Genomic DNA, 20412 nt, shown 5'->3' with positions numbered 1-20412 from the left:
GCAGCTTTCCTCTCTGTCCTCCCTGGCACTTGGACAGTGAGGTAGCACGTCAACAGCCAGTCTCGTGGTAAAACCACAGCTTCCGGGGACCAGCGCTCTGGCACAGTAAGTGAGCCCCTGGCTACCCCACTTCTGATCCAGCTCTCTGCTGATGGCCTGGGAAAGTGGTGGAAGATAGCCTAAGTGCTTGGGCCCCTGCACCTGCATGGGAGACACAGAAGCAGCTCCTGGCTCCTGGCTTAGGTTCAGCCCAGCTCTGGCCATTGTGGCATGAACCAGTGGATGGAACACCTTTCTCTACGTAACTCTACCTCTCAAATAAATACATCTTTAAAAAACAAACAAACAAAAAAACCCACAGCTTCCCGAGCCACCTTCCATGTTGCTCCTGGGGTTTCCCCAGCCAATGGTTCTGTTCACAGATGTGGGAGACCCACAGCACGGGTGTCCCGGGGAGCTTCTACACGCCCGGCCCCTTCTGTACTTGGCCTCATTGTCTCTGTGCTGATGGCCCACGCCCTCAGGAAAGCAACCCTGGCCACCCCAGCTGTGCCAGACAGCCAGCTCCGGCCAGCTCTGATGGCCCTTGGTCCCAGGACATGCGTCACGCCCAAACAGCCTCGGTCACTTTGCGAGCGCCACTCTACCCTGAGTGGACACCATGGCGACACCACTGCAGCTGAAGACCTAGGGGGTCAGCTGGCGCAGAGTTGAGCTGTATGTGTTTGCAGAAATAAATCGGATCTTTGAGGTCAAGGAAGATAACAAAGCTGCCAAAAAGATCTGGCCTGAACCATATCCTTGCAGCCAAATCAACGTGGCTTCGCTGCCCCCAACGCCCGCTGGTCACCAGGCAGGTGCCTGCTGCCCGCCTCGGGACACGCCCTCCCATCCGCCCCCTGTGGGGACCCGCCTCTTCGCACGGCCCCGCCCCCGGCTGTGATTGGCTGTTTAGTACAGGCGTGCTGATTATTGGTGCCTTTCAAGGAGGCGAGCGAGGAGTTCGTCGTCGTATCTTAGAGTTATTGGCTCTTCTGTCCATCCATCAGCCAGCGCCGGCTTTCTTCATGCCTCATTGGCTGACGGGTGAAAGCGGGGATTTGGTAGTGGCCCAGACATGGCTGACGGCGGCGGCGGCTGGCAGGTGAGTGTGGTGGGGGTGTCGGGGACGCGCGGAGAGCTCGGCGGTCCCGGCGGCCTCTCCCAGGGAAGGGCAGGGCGGGGCGGGGGAGTCGCTGAGGCCTGGCCTCTTCGCCGCAGCCGCCGCGCCCCTGTGAAGCCTACCGCGCCGAGTGGAAGCTGTGCCGCAGCGCCAGGCACTTCCTGCACCACTACTACGTCCATGGCGAGCGGCCGTCCTGCGAGCAGTGGCGGCGCGACCTGGCCCGCTGCCGCGACTGGGAGGAGCGCCGCAGCGCAGAGGCCCAGGTGTGCGGACGGGGCGGGCGCCGGGCGGCCGGCCTCCCTCACTCCCTCCCTCCCCGCCCCGGCCTTGCCTTCTTGTGAGAAATACCCCCAGAAAAGTAGTCCTCGGACGGCGTCGGAGACAGCGATGGGAGGACCGCGCGGTGTACCCCACCGCGTAACCCAGGCCCGGAGCGGGGAGGGAGCGGGCTGTAGAGGCGTGGGGTGAGGTTGCAAAGGCGCCAGGGACCTGGTGGGCTTAGGCGAAGAGTTCGGAAGTTTCTCTCCTCAAAGTGTGCTGCCATACGAGCCAGCTCCCACACGAGCACTGGCTCCAGCCACCTGCAGCGCCAGCTCCCATACGAGCACTAGGTCGAGCCACCTGCAGCGCCAGCTCCCATACGAGCACTAGGTCGAGTCGCTGCTCCACTTCCGGTCCAGCTCCCTGCTAATGTGCCTGGGAAAGCAGTGGAGGATGGCACAAATCTTTGGGCCCCTGAACCCATGTGAGAGACCTGGATGACACTCCTGGCTTTAGCCTGGCTCGGCTCTGGCCATTGTAGCCTGCTGGGGAGTGAACCAACGGATGGAAGCCCTCTCTTTCTCTAAGTCTGTAATCTGACTTTCATATAAGAGAATCCAGGAAGGGAAGAAGGGAGGGAGGAAGGAAAGAAAATGAAGACAGTCCCTAAGTGAAAGGAAACAAAACAAAAGAGGGAGAAAGCTTGTAGCCTGTATGGCAAGAGATGGATAACATGTGTGTATGTGTATTTGAAAGAGCACTTTTCTATCAGTAAGAAAACTGGGTGGATTTTGGAATTTAAGAAAAAAAATGAGCAAAAGAAACAAAGAAGCAATTCACTGAAAAAAGAAACCAAATGTAGGCAGGTAGGCTAGTTAAAATGACAGGGAGAGTGGCTTTTGGCCAGCATGAAGTCAGAAGTGTGGATAGGGTTTAGTTAGTCCTGGCTACTTGTATAGTGCTGGTGGGGGTGTATGGTGTTCTGATGGCCCAAATGTCAAAGGCGTAGTCTTAACTTCTGGGATTTTATCCTGGGAGAGGTAAGTGGATAACATTACAGTTAGGACATTACAATCTGCATTGTGCCACTGTTTTTGACAGTACAGGAACTGAAAGTGACCCAAATTCCACTGGCAGACGTTCGACCAGATAACTTTTCCACACAGTGGGGTAGAGTCATGTCCCTGGGCGTGGGCACGGAAAGGTGCCAGCACCACATTGTTCAGGGAGAAGAGCTGGAAGTGGACTACTCAGCAGAGGCGCACCCCACCTGGGGGGCACCAGCGAGAGCGCTACTTTCTGGGTGTTGGTGAAGCTCGCTGCTCACCGCCACGTCCAGGGTGGATGTCTGGGAATCTTTTGTGTCCTCCTTTACATTGTTTACCACTTTGTAAATGAGAACAACAACAACAAAAAACATTTCAAACAATAGAGCTTGAATGCAGACAGACAGGTGGATAGGTGTACTCGTGTGTGTGATGAGGCCTGCCGGGCACCTGCCACCCACCCACCAGGGGCCCACAGTGGCAAGAGTCAGCCCGGCCATGACGCCCTCCCGCTGCGTGTGTGCTGGGCGACCACTGCCCAGGGAAGCTGCCGGGTTGCACAGCCCCGTGTCTGTGGTCGGGACTCCCCCTGGTCTTGTGCTTCATCTTCCTCCCTTCTGACCACACTTCCCCCTGCAGTGCCCCCGGCCCTCAGCCCAGGTGAACCTGCCCCAGACTTGACCAAGGCAACTGAAGCCACTGAGTCCTGAGACCCAGATGTTTTAAAATCCCTCATGTGTGTGAACATGGAGCACTTGCTAGACTATATTAGATGCAAGAGGCTGGCCGAGCAGCAGAGTGCTGGGTCCCATATGCCCCCACTTGTCCATCAGTGCTCAGAAAGGTGCTGAGAAGACGGGAGGCACAGGGGCCATGGGAGGGTGCTTGCGGACCATGAGGCCACGTGCGGGGACGTGACCAGGGTGTCTTTTTACAGCGATCCCTCTGTGAGAGTGAGCGGGCGCGGGTCCAGGCCGCACAGAAGCACGCCCTGGTGTGGACTCCGAGGCAGAGCCCTCCTGCAGACTGGCACCTCCCTCTGCCACAGGAGGAGAAGGACGAGTGACGGGCACCCCTCCACCCTCGGCTGGTGTGGCTTCATTGGATCTGTGACCAACCCCGTCTAGTGGGTCCTGCCTCCTCCCTCCCGGCTCGAGACACAGAGTGGGACGCAGGCAGCCCGACCTGTCCACTCTTCACTGCCTCAGCGCTCCCGCCACTGCAATGCTCTGAAAGTCAAGTGCACCCACCCCACAGCTTCCAGGAAGCCAAGCACTGTGGCAGGTACCTGGCCCCTTCCATCCCCGCCCCCAGAGATGGCAGTCCTCAAGGCTAGGAGTCTCAGGCAAACCCCTGGCGGGGAGTCCTGACCTGTGAGGACCCACATAGGTGGGCCAGGATGAGGTTGCTAAACAGAGGTGCTGCTGTGAGCGCCTCTCCCTGTCCTTGGGGCACAGGCTACCATGCACCAGGCTTGGTGACTCCCATGTGTGGCCAGCTGCTGGCCAAAAAGCATGGCACGCCCATTCTGCTCGGCTCCACTGGTGCCTCTGCACCAACGTGCTTCCCCCCAGAACATACCACCTTGCATGGAAAAAAGACACTTGGCTTAAGAAATCCAAGCCCAAGACATGGGGTTTAGGTCTCCTTTCTTTAAAATCTCCTCCCTGGGCATTAGTGTATTGTGTATTAGTGTATCAGATTCCAAATAAAAGCTGAAAATTAAGTCCTTTGCACCTTGCAGTGTTGTACTCTGACAGTGCTAGTTTCATGTTTATTTTCTCGCGGATGTTACTAAAATATATAAATACAAATCATCAGGAACTCTTGTTCTTACAGAGGTTTTACTGCTAATAACATGGTCCAGCGGTCTTCCTGGGTGAAGCTGAGGCCAGACTAGCGGGCTACTGCTACGTGCCCACCCTCCTCCAGACAGGTACTGAGACGTCAGGTGCTGGTTCAGTGCCCACGATGGCCAGGGCTGAGCTGCGGCTGAAACCAGGAGCTACACACTGGGGGCGAGGACCCAAGGACTTGAGCCATCACCTGCCGCCTCCCAAGATGTGCATTAGCAGGAAGCTGGGACTCGGACACTTTGATGTGGGCTGCGAGTGTCTTAACTGCTAATGTGGAACCCCATCCCTGGTCAGACATCTTCTAATTCATTCTCTGGGACAGAATACTGTTCTTCAGAAGAGCATGCCTCGATGACTCCCTTTCCCCTCTCATGTGCTCCTCTGTGTTGCCTGCGAGCCCCTCTGTCTACTGTGTGCGGGGAGTGTGCGCTCATAAGGGCCCACAGGCAGCTGAGCCATCCTGGCTGGTTGGATAATGGGCATTTCTGTACCCACTCTAAAGCAGTGAGGAGGCCCCTGCACTTTTGCACTCTGCATAGGATGCTTGGAATTGCACTTTGGGGTCCCTGGGCCACAGCTGGGGAGCTTGGGGAATTCTGAAGCGCAGCCAGTATGAGCCAGTCCATGAGGCGTGCCCCCTGACTACTGCCACACTTCATGTCACCTGCTGTTGAGAGATTGAGATCTGAGCATTGGCAGCTGTGTGCTCCCTTAGGCAAGGCTCTGCTTCTTGCTGCTTTATATCAACATTCAAGTTCTCCCTCTATGGTGCTACTGTTGCATTTTGCCCCCCTTCCTAATCTCTCTGGACACAATGTTCATTTATTTCAGGATTCATTCCCCCACATCCAAGTGCCCACTGGACAGGGATTGATAACCTTGGATTGCAATCTAGAAAGACAACAGTTGCCTTCAGAATTTGTTGCAGTTTGGGGGGAAGATGTAAACAGTAGGGACTGGTGTAGCGTGGAGGGTTAAGCAGCTGCCTGGAACCCCGGGGTCCCATGAGTGCAGTTTCTCAGCTGCTCCACTTACAACCCAGCTTCTGCTAATGTCCCTGGGAAAGCAGCAGCAGATGGCCCAAGTACTTGGGCTCCTGTCACCATGTGGGAAACCTGGAATATGCTCCTGGCTTCAAACTGGCTCAGCGCTGGTCATTGTAGCCATCTGGGGAGTGAACCAGTGGCTGGAAGATCTTTCTCTCTGCCTTTGCCTTTCTAGTAAGTAAAATAAATCTTTTTCTTAAAGATTTATTTATTTGACAGCCAGAGTTACACAGATAAGGAGGGGCAGAGAGAGAGGTCTTCCATCTGCTGGTTCACTCCCCAATTGGCTGCAATGGCCAGAGCTGTGCCAATCTGAAGCCAGGAGCCAGGAACAACTTCTGGGTCTCCCACACGGGTACAGGGGCCCAAGGACTTAGGCCAGCTTCTACTGCTTTCCCAGGCCAGAGCAGAGAACTGGATTGGAACTGGAGCAGCCGGGAATTGAACCAGTGCCCTTATGGGATACCAGCACTGCAGGCGGTGGCTTTACCCGCTACGCCACAGCACAGGCCCCAGAAGATCTCTTTCTCTCTGCTTTTGCCTTTCTGTAACTCTTTCAAATAAATAAAATAAATCTTAAAAAAAAAAAAAAATGTGGTCTAAAGGTGTGTGACGAAGGTTCCAGGATGGTTCAACAGGAGTTTGGTAGGCGGCTGATGCCAGGCAAACTGAATCTCTGCCTGCAGAATGCGTTTGAGCCCTTCCAACAACCATATACAGCAATTCACTCAAAATGGATCAAAAACCTAAATGTAAGACATAAAACGCTTAGAATAAAATTCCGGGAAAAGCCTATGACATTGGATTTGCTAAGTTTCTCTGAGATGACACCACGGTCACTGTAATTAAAAAGAAAAATAGACAAATGAGATTTCATCCTACTTTAAAGCTTTGTGCATCAAGACAGTATCAACAGAATGAAAAGATAAGCCACAGAATGGAGGGAAACATTTGCAAACCATGTGTCTGGTAAGAGATTAATAACCTGAATACAGAGAACTCCTAAAACTCCATGAGAAAAATGGAAAAATGGGCAAAGGACTTGAACAGGCATTTCTCCAAAGCTGGACAAATGGCCCACAGGCATGTAAAAAATATGCTCACCACTACGGATCTTTAGGGAAATGAACATCAGAGCTTCAGTGAGATACTACCTCCTGCCTATTAGGATGGCTACTGTTAAAAATAAAAATGGAGGCGGGGCCAGTTCTGCGGGTAAAGCCACTGCCTGCAGCGCCAGCATCCCATATGGGCACCGGTTTGAGTCCCGGCTGCCCCACTTCCAATCCAGTTCTACTATGGCCTTGGAAAACAGTAGAAGAGGGTCCGAGCCGTTTGGGCCCCTGGACCCATGTGGGAGACCTGGAAGAAGCTCCTGGCTCCTGGCTTTGGATTGGGTCAGCTCCAGGCATTGTGGCCATCTGGGGAGTGAACCAGCAGATGGAAGACCTCTTGCTCGCTCGCTCTCTCTGCCTCTGCTTCTCTATAACTGCCTTTCAAATAAATATCTTTAAAAATATATAAGTATTAGGATGTGGGGGAACTGGAACTGTTGGAGGGAATTTAAAATAGTACAGCCTCTGTGGAGGTTCCTCAAAAAAATTAAAAACAAAATTTCCAATTGATTCAGCAATTTCACTTTTGAACCAAAAGCTAAGCCTTGAGATATCTGTACAACCGTGATCCTAGCTGTACACCCATGTTCGAGGCAGTGTTATTCACAAGAGCTAAATGTCGAAGCATCCCAAGTTTCCAGCGATGAATGGAAAGCAAGATGTGGTGTCACCATACGATGGAACATCAATGTACCTTCAAGGGAAGGAATTTCTGACACATGCACCAAGATGAACCCTGAGGACATCATGCTCAGTTAAATAAGCCCATCGGAAAAAGCTGGACATTACAGTTCCACTCCTACGAGACACCTATCAAAATCAGAGACAAGGGGCTAGAGGAAGGGGAACTGGGGTATTTGTGTTTAATGGATATAGAATTTCAGTTTTGCGTTGAAGAGATTCCTGGAAATACAGTCATGCATTGCTTAGCAACGGGGATGTACTCTGAGAAAGGCGTCCCTAGGGGATTTGTCATCGTGCAATCACCACAAGAGTATACTCACAAATCTTTCATGGCGTGGCCTCCTACGTGCCTAAGCACATGCAACAGTCAGCTTCTTTCCTTTTTTAAAGATGTACTTATTTGAAAGAGTTACAGAGAGGGAGGGAGAGAGAATCTGCTATCTACTGGTTCACTCGCCAGATGGCCACAATGTTCCAGGGTTAGACCATGCCAAAGCCAGGAGCCAAGAGCTTTTTACAGGTCTCCCACACGGGAGGCCCAAGCACTTAGGCTATCTTTCGCTGTTTTTCGCAGGTCATTAGCATGTAGCTGGATCATAAGTGGAGCAGCCAGGACATGAACTGGTGCCCACATGGGATGCCAGCTTTGCAGGCGGTGGCTTAACCAGCTACACCACAGCACAGGGCCCAGGACAGTTTCATACATGGTTTGTCCTGGACTGAAACACTTGCTGCACGTGACTGTATGTGTGGTGATGTTAATACCACTGTCCTGTATAGTTAAAAATGATGTAAATTTTATGTACACTTCACAATTTTTTTTAAGATTTATTTACTTGAAAGGCAGAGAGTTACACAGAGAGGTCTTTCATCTGCTGGTTTACTCTCCAAATGGCCACAATTGTGGGGCTGGATCAGGGTGAAGCCAGGAGCTTCATCTTGGTCTCCCACATGTGTCTAGGGGCCCGAGCACTTGGGCCATCCTCTGCTGCTTTTCCAGGCACATTAGCAGGAAGCTGGATCAGAAGTAGAGCAGCTAGGACTCAAACCAGTGCCCATATGGGATGCCAGCAGTGCAGGTGGTGGCTTAACCTGCTATGACACCACCACTGGCACTTCATAATGATTTACAAAATATTTGAAAGGTAGAGTAAGAGTAAGAGAGAGAGATCTTCCATCTGTTGGTTCACTCCCCAAATGGTCAGGCTGAAGCAAGGAGCCTGTAACTTCATCCATCCCAGTCTCCCAAGCACTTGGGTCTTCTGCTGCTGCTTTCCCAGGGGCATCGGCAAGCAGCTGAATGAAGCAGAGCAGCCAGGGCACAAACAGGCGCTGACTTGGGATGCTGGCGTCACAGGTGTTAGTTTAACCTGCTGTGCCACAGCACCAGCCCCCTTTACTACAATTAAAAATTTAAAAAATGGAGTAGGCACGTGCATTTGGCATGGTGGTTACACTACTACCTGGCTGCCTGCACACATCAGAATAATGGATTCTAGTCCCCGTTCTGGTTCTGATTCCAGCCTCCTGCTAACGTACACCTCGTTACACCTGACCCAATCTCAGCTGCTGCAGACATCTGGGGAGTGAACTGGCAGGTGCAAGATCTCCGTCTTTGCTTTTGAAATAAAAGTCAATTTTTAAAGGGGGCGGGGGAGTGAACCACAAACTAGGAAAACAGTTTAACTTTTACTCAGATGACATGTTTCCCTGGTTGACTTACATGAAATCAAGCCCTTTCTGCATGGGTGACACAAGTCACTGGGGGAAATGGCTCCATCCACAGACTGGGCTTTTAATGTTACAGGCTGAAGGTCTAGCTCCGGTTCCTCAGAATGTGACCTGCTTGGAGGTAGGCCCCTTAAAGTGGTAATTTAAACCCAAGTCATGAGGACCTTGGAAAGCAGTGGAAGACGGCCCAAGTGCTTCGGCCCCTGCACCCACGTGAGACCTGGAAGAAGCTCCTGGCTTCAGATCAGCTCAGCTCTGACTGTGTGGCCATTTGGGGAGTACCCCAGCGGATGGAAGATCTCTCTCTCTGCCTCTCTGTAACTCTGCCTTTCAAATAAAGAAAATCTTAAAACAAAGACCAAGGGACAGGAGAGATGGCAGTCACCCGCTGACCAAGGTCTCTTCTGATGGCCTTCGAAGTGACCAAACCTGCCAGTGCCTTGACCTTGGAGCTCCAGCCCAGGATGTGAAGGTGCACCCCAGCTGTGGGGGATTTGCGGTGACAGCCCCAACGGACTCATGTCCACCGACCATCCCAAACAAACAGCTCTGGACAGAGACCAGGAGCCCTGAACCCCAGCAGGCCCCTGCACCACTCTTGGAGGAGGGCACAGCAGCTTGGTTAGCCAGCACATGCCTAGGTGGCTCCAATCTCCCCAGCTGTAGACCCAAAGGGGGCCCCACCCGTCTCTGCCCACCCTTCACCTCCCTCTGGGTCACTCTGTGCTCCCTGCTGGAGGTGGCATTCTCACCACACATCTGGAATCTTCCTTTTTTTCCCCACTGGGGTGCAGTGGTTGACACCTTTGTCTTCCTCTTCCTGGTTCCCTGCAGAGGACCCAGCTGAGAGCCCCCTCACCTCATCCAATCTCAGGTGAATTAAGTTTTCATTCCAACACGAGACAAAGAGATGGTCTGATTGAACTCTTCTTTATTAGCAGCACACCTGATCCTATGGAAAACAGACCTGGAACCGGATCATTCTGACCCCGGCGTGGGGCAACGTGCCTGGAGCTGCCTGCAGCTCTATCTCTTGAACTCTACTTGTGTGTACACCTTGGTAATGTCATTGTACCTGCCTTCTGGGGGCTGGTAGTCGGCGACTGGTGGTGTGTAATGCGGCCCTTCCTTCTCAAAGGGGAACAGGCCAGGGTCCCGCTTGATGGCCTCACTGTAGAGCTCCGGGGACTCGAGCTGCAGCTCCTGCAGGGCCTCCTGCTGGGCTGCCACCAGGGCCCTGATGGCGTCCCTCTCCCTCTCGTGCTCTTGCTGCTTGTACAGGGACCACTTCTTCAGCAGCAGAGCTCGGCGCTCGCTCTCCTCGAATGACAGCTCCACCTGTGGCCGTTGTCTGCAAGCACACAAGTCCAGGGGGATGAAGCCGGCTGTGTGTGTGTGCACTCACTCTGCTGGCAGGGCTGTCTGTGGACAGCCTAGGATGGAGCATGTGCACATGCGTGGGTGCTCACTTTGCTGGCAAGGCTGTCTGTGGACTGCCTAGGATCCAGCAGGGCCCAGCCAGGCACGAGCAGGACTCAGGGACGAAAAGTGGAAGTCCTGGATAAATCAAGCAGTGTTAATGTTGAATGTGGCAGGGGCCACAGCCAACACTGGGGGCTTTCCACCGTGAGGAAGAAGCAAACACTCCAAGGAGACTGGGAGCCCTTCCTCTGCCCAGGCAAGGACCTTTGGCCAGAGGTGACTCTGGAGGGAACTGAGCAGGACTGAAGGCCCGTGCCGTTTCCCCCTTGAAGGCAAGGTGCTGCCGGATCAACTGCGCACACAGTTTCAAGAGGGCGGCAAGAGCTGCTCACCCAGCGCCACAACACAACCACAGCACACACCAGGGATGAGCATCTGTGTAGCAAACACAGAGGCCCTGGGCTTCCTACTGTCAGAAGGGAGCAAGGGCTGCAGGCAGACCCCAAGGCCAAGTCACCAGTCCCAGCCAAGACTCCTCGTGCAGAAGAGCAAGAAGCCCAAGGAACCCCAGAGCAGTGCGGGCCCAAACACGCTCAACCATCTGCCTGGGACTTGTCAGAGAGTTGGCTGGGACTCTTTCCCACCTGTAAGCCATTCAAGACGACCACCCAGGAAAGCTCCCTCAAGCTCCCAAAAAAGTCAGGGTCAAGGATAATAAGTGCACTCAGGCTGGGGCAAATCAACCCATTCCCAACACAGGTGTGATGTGCAGGCACAACCACCCAAAAATGAGACTTCATCTGTGTGGAGGAACCCTACCTGGCTTTATCCAACAGCTTCGCGGGGGTGATAAAGTCTTCAATGGGAATCAGCTCTTGGGTAGCTTTTTCCAGCTTCCGGATCCTCTTCTTCAAGCGTTCCTTTACTGCCTGGTCTTTTTTGGGATCAACCTTCTTCTTCTTTCGCAGGGGTTCCGCCCTGATGGGTGAGAAGTGAGTATTAAACAGTTTTCTCTTCTGTCTCGTGAACACACCCAGAGATGTGCTCAATGAAGTGTCCCAATCTCTTTTAAGATTATTTATTTGAGGGACCCGTGCTATGGCGCAGCGGGTTAAAGCCCTGGCCTAAAATGCTGGCATCCTATATTGGCACCGGTTCTAGTCCTGGCTGCTCCTCTTCCCATCCAGCTCTCTGCTGTGGCCTGGGAAAGCAGTGGAAGATGGCCCAAGTCCTTGGGCCCCTGCACCCATGTGGGAGACCCAGAGGAAGCTCCTGGCTCCTGGCTCTGGATTGGCACAGCTCCAGCCATTGCGCCCATCTGGGGAGTGAACAAGCAGATGGAAGACCTCTCTCTGTCTCTACCTCTTTCTGTAACTCTTTCAAATAAATAATTCTTAAAAAAATTATTTATTTGAAAAGCAGACTTCCAGATTGAGGCAGAAAGAGAGAGAAAGAGAGAGAGAGAATCTCCCATCTGCTGGTTCGCTCCCCAAATAGCTGCAACAGCCAGGGCCAGGCCAAGCAGAAGCCAAGAGCAAGGAGCTTCCTCCGGGTCTCCCATGTGGGTGCAGGGGCACAAACACTTGGGCAGTTCTCCACTGTCCTCCCAGGTGCATTAGCAGGGAGCTGGATTGGAACTGGAGCAGCCGGGAAGCAAACCGGTACCCATACGGGAGGCCAGTGCTGCAGGCGGTGGCTTCACCCACTAGCTGCAATGCAGGCCTGCAAGTACCCCAGTCTTGTACTGAGTTCTCCTGGGCCAGGAGCTCAGGCTTCCACCCGGGTGTCTGTGTGAGACCCGCCTGGGCCTCATCAACTCCAGGAGAAGGGGAGTGTTCCTTGCCAGTGCTGGGATTCAGGTGTGCCTCAGGCCTCCGCTGAAAACTATCAACCTGATGTTTTACAGCTCATTAGTCATATTTTATATGGACTTGTAAGTTATGAAACTGGTCTCAGACTCAAAAGAGGCAGTAGTCTTTATTTATTTTGGGGGATGTCTTAACACATTTCCCATCCTAGAGCACTGGCCAAAAGCCCAATTGACTCTGAGGAACACAACCTTCTTAATATTCTTCATCACAGTAGCCAATCCTCGCGCACCCAGAGCAACTGAATCAAGTCTCTAAGAAAAGCATCCAGAATCCCGGGTGGAAATACATTGAATCTTCACACCCCACCGCCAGCCAAGATCAGGATGGCAGGAGAGGAAGGCTCAAGGTCAGATTCAAGCTGTGTCCTTTTAAACACTGCAGATCCCTGTGCGTTTAATGCAAACAGATATAAGCCACGCTTAAACGCTTTAATTTTTTTTAAACACACACAGCAAGGTAGGGTCCAAAGAATGTCGGCAAGTTAGGAAGGCATCCGCCTAAGTTTCACCGTAAGAAACACAGCAGGCCGTTAGTCTGCTTTATTCGGGCCACGTGCCAATGTTTGCCTTGGCGGGACCCTCACTCAAAAAGGCCAGAAGCTGAGGTTTACCTCGTGGGAAGGAGCTCCCAGAAAGAAAACAAAGAAGCCCGCTGGTGGGTGTCTCGAATCTGGGTCCGCCAAACTCCCAGAGCCCTGAAAAAAGACCACAGTGTGTATCAATACCTGATTCCCTACCGCCCCCCCCCCCCCAATACAGGAACACAAACGCAAGGTGCAGCGCCCGCCCAACCTGCGGCAGCTGTAAACACCGGATCTGACAGCAAGGTCAACGTGGGTAAGGGGGGCGGCTTCTCAAAATCTCCCGCCGACGCCACAGGGCCCTCGGGCAGGGATTTCCCCCGCACGACACGCACGGTCAGCTGGCTCATCCCCGGCACATCCCGGACAAGAGCGGCGGGGACGGAGAGCAAGGCGAGGCCCCAGACGGGCGGCCGCCGCACAGAACCCCCACCCCGAACGCACAAACACACGCCCCAGGAACCCCGAGTCCCGGCGGGGGTCCGCCCTCACCTGCTCGGCGGGCACAGAGCCCGCGCGGCCCTACGCAGCGCCGCGGCGGCGGCGGCCATGCCCCTCCTGCCGCCTCCAGGCCACTTCCGGGCGCGCGCCTCTCGGGGGTCCGGCCTGCGGTGCCACAGGCAGCGGTCCGGCCGGCGCGCCGCCCCGCGTTCCCGCGTTCCGGCCGGCGGAGGGCTGGGCTGCGATAGGCCCCGCCCCGCCCCCGGCCGCGCCCCACCCCGGGCGTCCCGGCCGCGCCGCCGCGCGCGCGCGCGGAGCCCTCCCTTCCGCCTCCGCCCCGCGCCGCGAGTCCGCCCCCGCGGCTGTCACAGCGGGAGCGGGAGCGCCCCCAACGCCGGCCCTGGGCTCCCAGCACGGCAGCCGGAGTGGCCCTGCTCCCCCGGATCTAAGTGTCCACGTTCATGAAAACGGTGCCCGATCTTCCAAATAAACGCGCCCGCCTCCGCCTCCCCGGCCACCCTCCCGGGGCCTGACTCTTGTCCTTGCATTTGTTCGTGCCCGAGGCCCCAGTCGCCTTCTGAGGCGGCGGGCGCGAGGCCTGCAACGGGCGACTAGTTCGTTATCGCGTGTTGATGGATGACTAAAGTTAGTTGATAAGTCGGCCACGGACCCGGCGAGGTAGACTCGGTGACAGGCGGCGACGCGTGCCGAGCCGGTCCCGCTCGTCCGGCGTCCAGGCCGCCGTCCCGATCCAAGCGCCTCCCTTGGCGGCGGCCGTGCCCCGGCCCGGACCCGAAACGGAGCCGCCCTGCGCCGCCCAGGAGCCCCCGGGCGGCCGCGGCCGCGTGGGGAGCAGTTTCCCGCCGAGGCGATTTGGCAGGTGCGCGCCGTGACTTCCGGCGTTGCCCGGGAGCCGCCGGAGGAGGAGCGGCGCAGGGGATGCGGCTGTGGTGGCGGCGGCGGCGGCCGAGCGCGGGGGGCGCCTGTGGCGGCGGCGGGGGGCGCAGGCCGGCGATGGCGCGGCGGCGCTGAGGGCGTGGGGCGGGCGGCGGCCGGCGGGCGGGCGGCGCGGGAGGAAGCGGCGGCGGCGGCGGCGGCGGCTCCATGGCCCGGGCGCGCTGAGGGACGCGGCTCTCGCCACAGCCTGGCGGCGGCGGCGGCGGCGGCGGCGGCCGAACAATGAAGCTCCTGAAGCCGACCTGGGTCAACCACAATGGTGAGTGCGCGCGGGGGTCGCGGGGGGCCGAGGCTGGAGTCCTGCCGGGGGGCTTGGTGTCAGGTCGGGGGGCGGCGCGCAGGCCCTGCCCATCCCGTCCCCCTTCCGACGCCCCGCGCCCGGTGCCCGAGCCTCTGAGCCGGCGCGAGCGGACTTTGTCCTGGGCGCGAGGGAGCCGGCGAGCCGGGGCACGTGCTCCGAGCTTGGCCCCCCGGCTCGAGTGCTGAGCCGTGCGCCGGCCGCCCGTGGTCCGGCCGCGGCCTGGCAACCTGGGAGCTGGGCCCGGGGGCCTGCAGCCCCTTGCGGCTTCGTCTGCAGCGGCCAGGACGTGCTCGGACGGCCTTTGGGTGGCGGGTGAAGATCTGAAAGCTGCAGAAAGGGGCTGTTGGCGCCCCTTGGCCGAGGCCTGGGGCTGGTGACAGTGCCCGCAGCCGGGGGTGGGGGTGGGGGCTGTGGTTCCAGAACGGGAGGGCTCCGAGGCTGACATCCCCGCTGAGCCGGCGCAACAGGGTGGCCGTGGGGCGGGCGGGGGCACAGGTGTGTGCTGGGGGGTGGGCTGTGCGTCAGCGCTGTGGTCGCGGCGCCAGTGCACAGCCCGGAGGAATGGGCTCATCCCGCTCCGTGGAGTGCTGGAAGCGAGCGAGGGCCGGCAGTTTTGTCCTAGTTATGCCTTTGCCGACACAGCTTCTTGCAAGAGTTGCTCTTGGCTGCTCTTGGAGAGGAGGGGACCGAGCCCGCTCGAGCCCCAGTGCACCCCCACCCCTCTGCTGACAGCCATAAAAGCACTCCCCCCTCCGTGGGGCTGTGGCCCTGTACCCCCCCACCCCCACCCCCCAGGTTCACTCTGCTGCTTGCCTCAATTCATCACCTCTGGTCTGCAGCAGCGAGGCTGGAGAGGCAGCTACAGTTTTCTTTTCTAGCAAGAAGATACTTTTGCCCTTTGCGTACATGTAACTTTTTCGTTTTGAGCTTGATGTCACTGTGCTCTCTGTGGGTGCAACTGCATGGAAGAGAGCAGCCGGCTGTGTGCTGTCCGCGAGAAGTGCTCTGCCCTGCTGTTTTTGTTGTTCTTTCTTTCTTTCTTTCTTTCTTTTTTTTTTTTTTTAGTGTGATGTCTCACCTATTTTTCAGGGCCCAGATGAGGTCACCTTTACCTTTTGAAACCATTCCTGCTGAGTTATCCTACATGTTCCTTGTCCCTGCCCCTCTTGCTCTGCCTTGTGGAAGTTGTGGGTGGACTCTGTATATATCCCACCCCACCCCTAGGGCAGGAACTGCCTCACTTCCCCCCACCCCACCCCTCATATTCCCTGCGTAGTATGAGTATATGATAACTATTGACTAAAAACGTATGAAAGTTGAGGTTTCCATAACTTATAGAGACACAAGTGGGTTACCTGCGAGAAAGCCAAAACCCTGAGCTTTAGTTTCATATCTCCTGTTGATCTCCTGGAGCGCTTCCTGATATGTGGAGTGCAGATCTTTCCCTGGAGAACTGAGCAGGTGTTGCAACTCTACATTATGGTGCCTGTGATCGGGAAAGGAGACATTGTATTAATGACCTAGTTTGCTTTGTAAGTGAAGAGCTGGAGAGGTTTTTATTTTATGATGCTTCGCTTAAATCCGTTGGTCTGTACAGTCTACCTTCTCATCTGTTGGTTCACTCCCAAATGCCCACAACAGACAGGGGTGGACAGAGGCCAAAACCAGAAACTGCAAACACAATCCAGTTCTACCCCATTGATAGCAGGAACCCAGTTACTTGAGCTGTTGCCACTACCTGCCTAGCAGGGTCTGCCTTGGCAGGAAGCTGGAGTCAGAAGCCAGAGGCAGGAATCAAACCCAGGCCCCGGACCCAGGTGCCTTAACTGGTGCCTTTAACTATGAGGCCCAATGCCCAGCTTTCCTGTCCTCTGAAGTCAACCTTGGTCTGTCTAGTGGAGTCTTCGAGAGCACTGTGGGGTCATTACTGCTCTCACTGCCAGTAGTGATTGGTGGGTGATGCCGGGAACAGAGGCTGCTTAGCCAGAAGCCAGTGTGGGAGGTAGTGGCCGGTGAAACCTCGCTTGTTTTGGCATGGCCCAGCCTCAGCCATTGTAGGCATTTGTGGAGTAAACCAGCAGATAGAAGATCAGTCTCTCTCTGTGTCAAGTAAAGAAATAAATTCTTAAAAATTAAAAAAAGTGTATCTCCAGACATTGCCATTGCCAGTGCCCTCTGCTAGCAATGCCCAGATGAGAACTGGTGCCCAAATGGGATGCCAGCGTCACAGGTGGCTTCTTTACCTGCCATGCCCCAACACCAGCCCCAGGGACTCAGGTACTTGAGCTGTCATTTGCTGCCTCCCAGGGTATGCACCAACAGGAAGCTGAATCAGAAACCACAGAGCTTAGACCCAAACCAGGCACTTATATTTGGGATTCAGGCATCCCAAGCAGACTTAATTACTGCATCAAATGCTCACCCCTGTAGTGTTCTTTATATATTTTCATTTAGGAATGGCCAAAGTAAGCTTCATTTCAAGTTAGGTTAACATCATATATTGACATGAAGAAATTAAAGCAGCTGGGTTTTAGAGTTCATAGAAAAATGTAGTTTGTGGGACCAGCACTGGGGTGTAGCGGGTTAAGCTGCTATTTGCATATAGGTGCCAGTTTGAGTCCTGGCTGCTCTACTTCTGACCCAGTTCCCTGCTAATACACCTGGGAGAGCAGCGGAGGATGGCCCAAGTGCTTGGGCCCCTGCACCAACATGGGAGACCTGGATGAAGCTCTTGGCTCCTGGCTTCAGCCTGACCCAGCCCCAACCATGTGGCCATCTGGGGAGTGATGGAAGATCGCTCTCTCTGTGTCTCTCCTGTTCTCTCTGTTTCTGACTTTGAGATAATTTAAAAATCTTTATTTAAAAAAAGAAAAATATACTTTGTGTGTTTAGAAACTATCGTGAGCTTTCCGGCTCTGCCATCACTGATCTTTGCCCTGTGAGTTTTTCTGGAATTCTTACTCCTGGGCAGACAGTGCTTGTGCTCGGCCTTCGGTGAAGCCGGTTCTAACTAAGAAGCCAGAACTGGACGAGTTCTTGACCTCCTTTGCGTCTGATTCACGCTTTGATGGTGGTGCCATAAAAAGATACTTGGAAATTTTTCAACAGTAGGATAATTTGCCAGTTAATCATATTACTTTATGGCGTGTGCTCTTCTCTTCCCTCCACCCCAATCTTACCCCTGCCCTGTGATTGGATTATCCCCATCTTGACTCATTCCTAAAAGGACTTCAAGACATCCTAAGACATATACTTCATCAATGTGAAAATTAATGCAGCCAGCCCTCCATATCTAACTGTTCTATATCAGCATTCAACCAACTACAGATCAAAAATACTTAAAAAAAAAACCAGTGCACTTTTTTCTTGCCATTTTTTAAGCAGATTTATTTATTTGAAAGTCCGAATTTCAGAAAGATGAAGAGACAGATCTTCCGTCTGCTGGTTCGGTCCTCAAATGCTCACACAACAGCCGGGGCTGGGCCAGGCTGAAGCCAAGAGCCAGGAGCTCCATCCAGGTCTCCCACGTGGATGCAGTGGCCCAGGCACTCGGACCATCTTCTACTGCTTTCCCAAGCATTAAGAGGGAACTGGGTCAGAAGTGTAGTAGTCAGGACTCAAACCTGTGCCCAAATGGGATACCACTGTCGCAGGCAGAGACTTAACATACTATGCCACAGCGCCATCCCCACCCTTATTTCTTAAACAATACATTGTAACAACTATTTATAGGATCTTTACATTGTATTGGGTCTTATAAGTAATCTAGAGATGATTTAGAGTACATGGTAGGATATGCATAGATTTCATGCAAGTAATACTGCATTTTATATAAGAGACATGAGCATCCTTGGATTTTGGTATGGGGGTGGGTGGGTGGGGGTCCTGGAACAAGTCATCTCAGATAGGCAGTCAGCTTGAAGGGGAAATGCAGGCTGATGATCCAGTAATGAGTCAGGGGTGAGTGTGGTAAGGCCCAGTGCTGCTGGTGCAGGCTTACTTTGGACATATGTCAGACAGTAGTCAGGGAGGGTGTCCTAATGGTGATATTTTATGATGCAGTCGTTGTGAGATGAACTTAGCAGTCGCTCTAGATCAGGAGTTCTCCAACAGGGCATGACTGGAGGCAGTCTTGTTTTTCGTAACTTGCCGGGAACTGGGACACGCGTGCTGCGGGTATCCTGAGGCTAGAGGCCCAAGCCTGCTGCGAAACATCCTGCCACACATAGCAAGGCCCTTACCCAGAAATCTCCAGCCCCAGGCAGCAGTAGTGCCAAGGGCCAGAAACCCGGCTCTGGGTAAAAAAAAGTCCATCCATGGTCTTTGCTTTTTCATGTATTTGTCTCATTAATTCCAACTAGATTATGTAGATATAATTACATATATAACTAGTTCCTTGAGAAAAGGGGCCTCTGTGCTCTGCTGCTTACTACAGATGTGACATGGAAGGCTTTTTCCACCTCTTTCCCTAATCCGTTCAAGGCTTGTGACGGCTCAGGAAATGCAGTTTTTCTCTGCAGTGTCTATCTCACTGATTTATGCCTGAGGGCAGGAGGTTAATTTAGGAAAATATACCCTTGAAGAGGATTCTCAAGAAACCTGAGCAGGATTTTGCCTTAGATAACAATGCATGTGGCCTTTTCCCTAATTCATACAGCAAACGCTGGACCTTCCTGGTGAGTGTCCAGTGGGGATCTGGAGGTCAGTAGGGCTCTCCCTGTGCAGAAGGTGGAGAGGTAGACACCCAGACTACATTCCAGAAAGCAGGACAGACAAAAGCTACTGCAGGGATCCCAGGCTGGAGGGGCTTGTCTCCAGTCATCTGATTTGTGGCCATGACCTTGGGCTGAGCCTTGACCGGAGTAGGATTATGACAGGAGGTACTGCAGCTCTCGGGACCAAAGAGCTTAGGGGACATTGTTTAGGAAAAAGACCCAGGACTTGCCAAGAGTGAGACTGAACAGGTGAAGAGGCAGAAGAGAGCCAAGAGCTTTGAGCACCCTGCTGGAAGCTTAGACTTCCTTTTCCGGCATGGGGGTGGGGAGCACTGAGATTTCCCAGGAGACTGGCTGTTTGAGGCCCCCAGCCTGTCCCTTGGGAAGGCCTTGGAAGGACTTAGGAGGTGGTTCCTGGGTCTTGGTGAGCGACGCGGAGGGACACGGGGATGTCAGGGGTCAGGGAGAAAGAGGAGAGGCCTCCTGTCAGGAGAAACAGACTTGATGGAACCTAGCCACTACAGGCAGGTGGCTGTGTGTAGATTTGGGTCACTGAAGGCTAGTAAGTGGGGTTCTCTTAAACATTTTTTTTTTTTTTTTTTTGACAGGCAGAGTGGACAGTGAGAGAGACAGAGAGAAAGGTCTTCCTTTGCTGTTGGTTCATCCTCCAATGGCCGCTGTAGCCGGCGCACTGTGCCTATCCGAAGGCAGGAGCCAGGTGCTTCTCCTGGTCTCCCATGGGGTGCAGGGCCCACGACTTGGGCCATCCTCCACTGCACTCCCAGGCCACAGCAGAGAGCTGGCCTGGAAGAGGGGCAACCAGGACAGAACTCAGCGCCCCGACCGGGACTAGAACCCGGTGTGCCGGCACCACAAGGCGGAGGATTAGCCTAGTGAGCCACGGCACCGGCCTTAAACATGTGTTTTCATCTAAGAAGTTACTGAAAATATGTTTTCACTTAAGAAGTGGCCTTGACCACTGAGGCCAAGTAGTGGACCTGGTGTCATCGTGCTGATCTCGGGTCCTGGCAGTGACCAGGGAGAGGACACTCTGTGTCTGCCGCGACATTTTCTTTTCCGCCTGCAGTTTGCCTGTAGACTCCGCAGGTGTCTAGAAAATGAAACAGAGGTCTGGAATGAGCCCTAGGGATCCAAACTGGACACAGGTCCGTTTTATCATCCTGCCAGGACGAGCAGCACCACCTAAAGGACTGAGCAGGA

General features: G+C 54.3%; 3 protein-coding genes across 4 annotated transcripts in view; 2 read left to right on the top strand and 1 right to left on the bottom strand.

The window, feature by feature from the left end:
* Window positions 1-953: 953 nt before the first annotated feature.
* Window positions 954-4198, top strand: C21H22orf39 (chromosome 21 C22orf39 homolog). The gene is made up of 3 exons (XM_002723571.5): window positions 954-1144; window positions 1261-1428; window positions 3410-4198. The coding sequence occupies exons 1-3, from the start codon at window positions 1118-1120 to the stop codon at window positions 3536-3538; spliced, it is 324 nt and encodes a 107-aa protein (XP_002723617.1). The 5' UTR covers window positions 954-1117; the 3' UTR covers window positions 3539-4198.
* Window positions 4199-9818: 5620 nt separating this feature from the next.
* On the bottom strand, window positions 9819-13451 carry MRPL40 (mitochondrial ribosomal protein L40). The gene is made up of 4 exons (XM_051837247.2): window positions 13270-13451; window positions 12808-12891; window positions 11146-11304; window positions 9819-10255 (listed from the first exon to the last, which is right to left on the bottom strand). The coding sequence occupies exons 1-4, from the start codon at window positions 13326-13328 to the stop codon at window positions 9931-9933; spliced, it is 627 nt and encodes a 208-aa protein (XP_051693207.2). The 5' UTR covers window positions 13329-13451; the 3' UTR covers window positions 9819-9930.
* Window positions 13452-14269: 818 nt separating this feature from the next.
* The window catches only part of HIRA (histone cell cycle regulator), a 100027-nt gene continuing 93884 nt past the window's right edge, over window positions 14270-20412 (top strand). For both annotated transcript variants that reach the window (XM_051837242.2, XM_051837245.2), the window contains exon 1: window positions 14270-14434. In XM_051837242.2, coding sequence (XP_051693202.1) covers window positions 14398-14434 — 37 coding nt within the window. In that variant the 5' untranslated portion in view covers window positions 14270-14397. The remainder of the gene's footprint in view (window positions 14435-20412) is intronic.

The sequence above is a fragment of the Oryctolagus cuniculus genome, chromosome 21 (genome assembly GCF_964237555.1).
Source record: "Oryctolagus cuniculus chromosome 21, mOryCun1.1, whole genome shotgun sequence".
NCBI classification, from domain to species: Eukaryota; Metazoa; Chordata; class Mammalia; order Lagomorpha; family Leporidae; genus Oryctolagus; species Oryctolagus cuniculus.
This window is presented reverse-complemented; position numbering and strand designations above follow the sequence as displayed.

Excerpts from the sequence above, each read along its gene's own strand:
- MRPL40 (XM_051837247.2), bottom strand. The coding sequence starts at position 13,328 with ATGGCCGCCGCCGCCGCGGCGCTGCGTAGGGCCGCGCGGGCTCTGTGC. Across the intron at positions 12,892-13,269 it reads GCTCTGTGCCCGCCGAGCAG|GGCTCTGGGAGTTTGGCGGA; the intron begins GTGAGGGCGGAC and ends GTCTTTTTTCAG. Across the intron at positions 11,305-12,807 it reads TGGGAGCTCCTTCCCACGAG|GGCGGAACCCCTGCGAAAGA; the intron begins GTAAACCTCAGC and ends CTCACCCATCAG.
- C21H22orf39 (XM_002723571.5), top strand. The coding sequence starts at position 1,118 with ATGGCTGACGGCGGCGGCGGCTGGCAG. Across the intron at positions 1,145-1,260 it reads ACGGCGGCGGCGGCTGGCAG|CCGCCGCGCCCCTGTGAAGC; the intron begins GTGAGTGTGGTG and ends TCTTCGCCGCAG. Across the intron at positions 1,429-3,409 it reads GCCGCAGCGCAGAGGCCCAG|CGATCCCTCTGTGAGAGTGA; the intron begins GTGTGCGGACGG and ends GTCTTTTTACAG.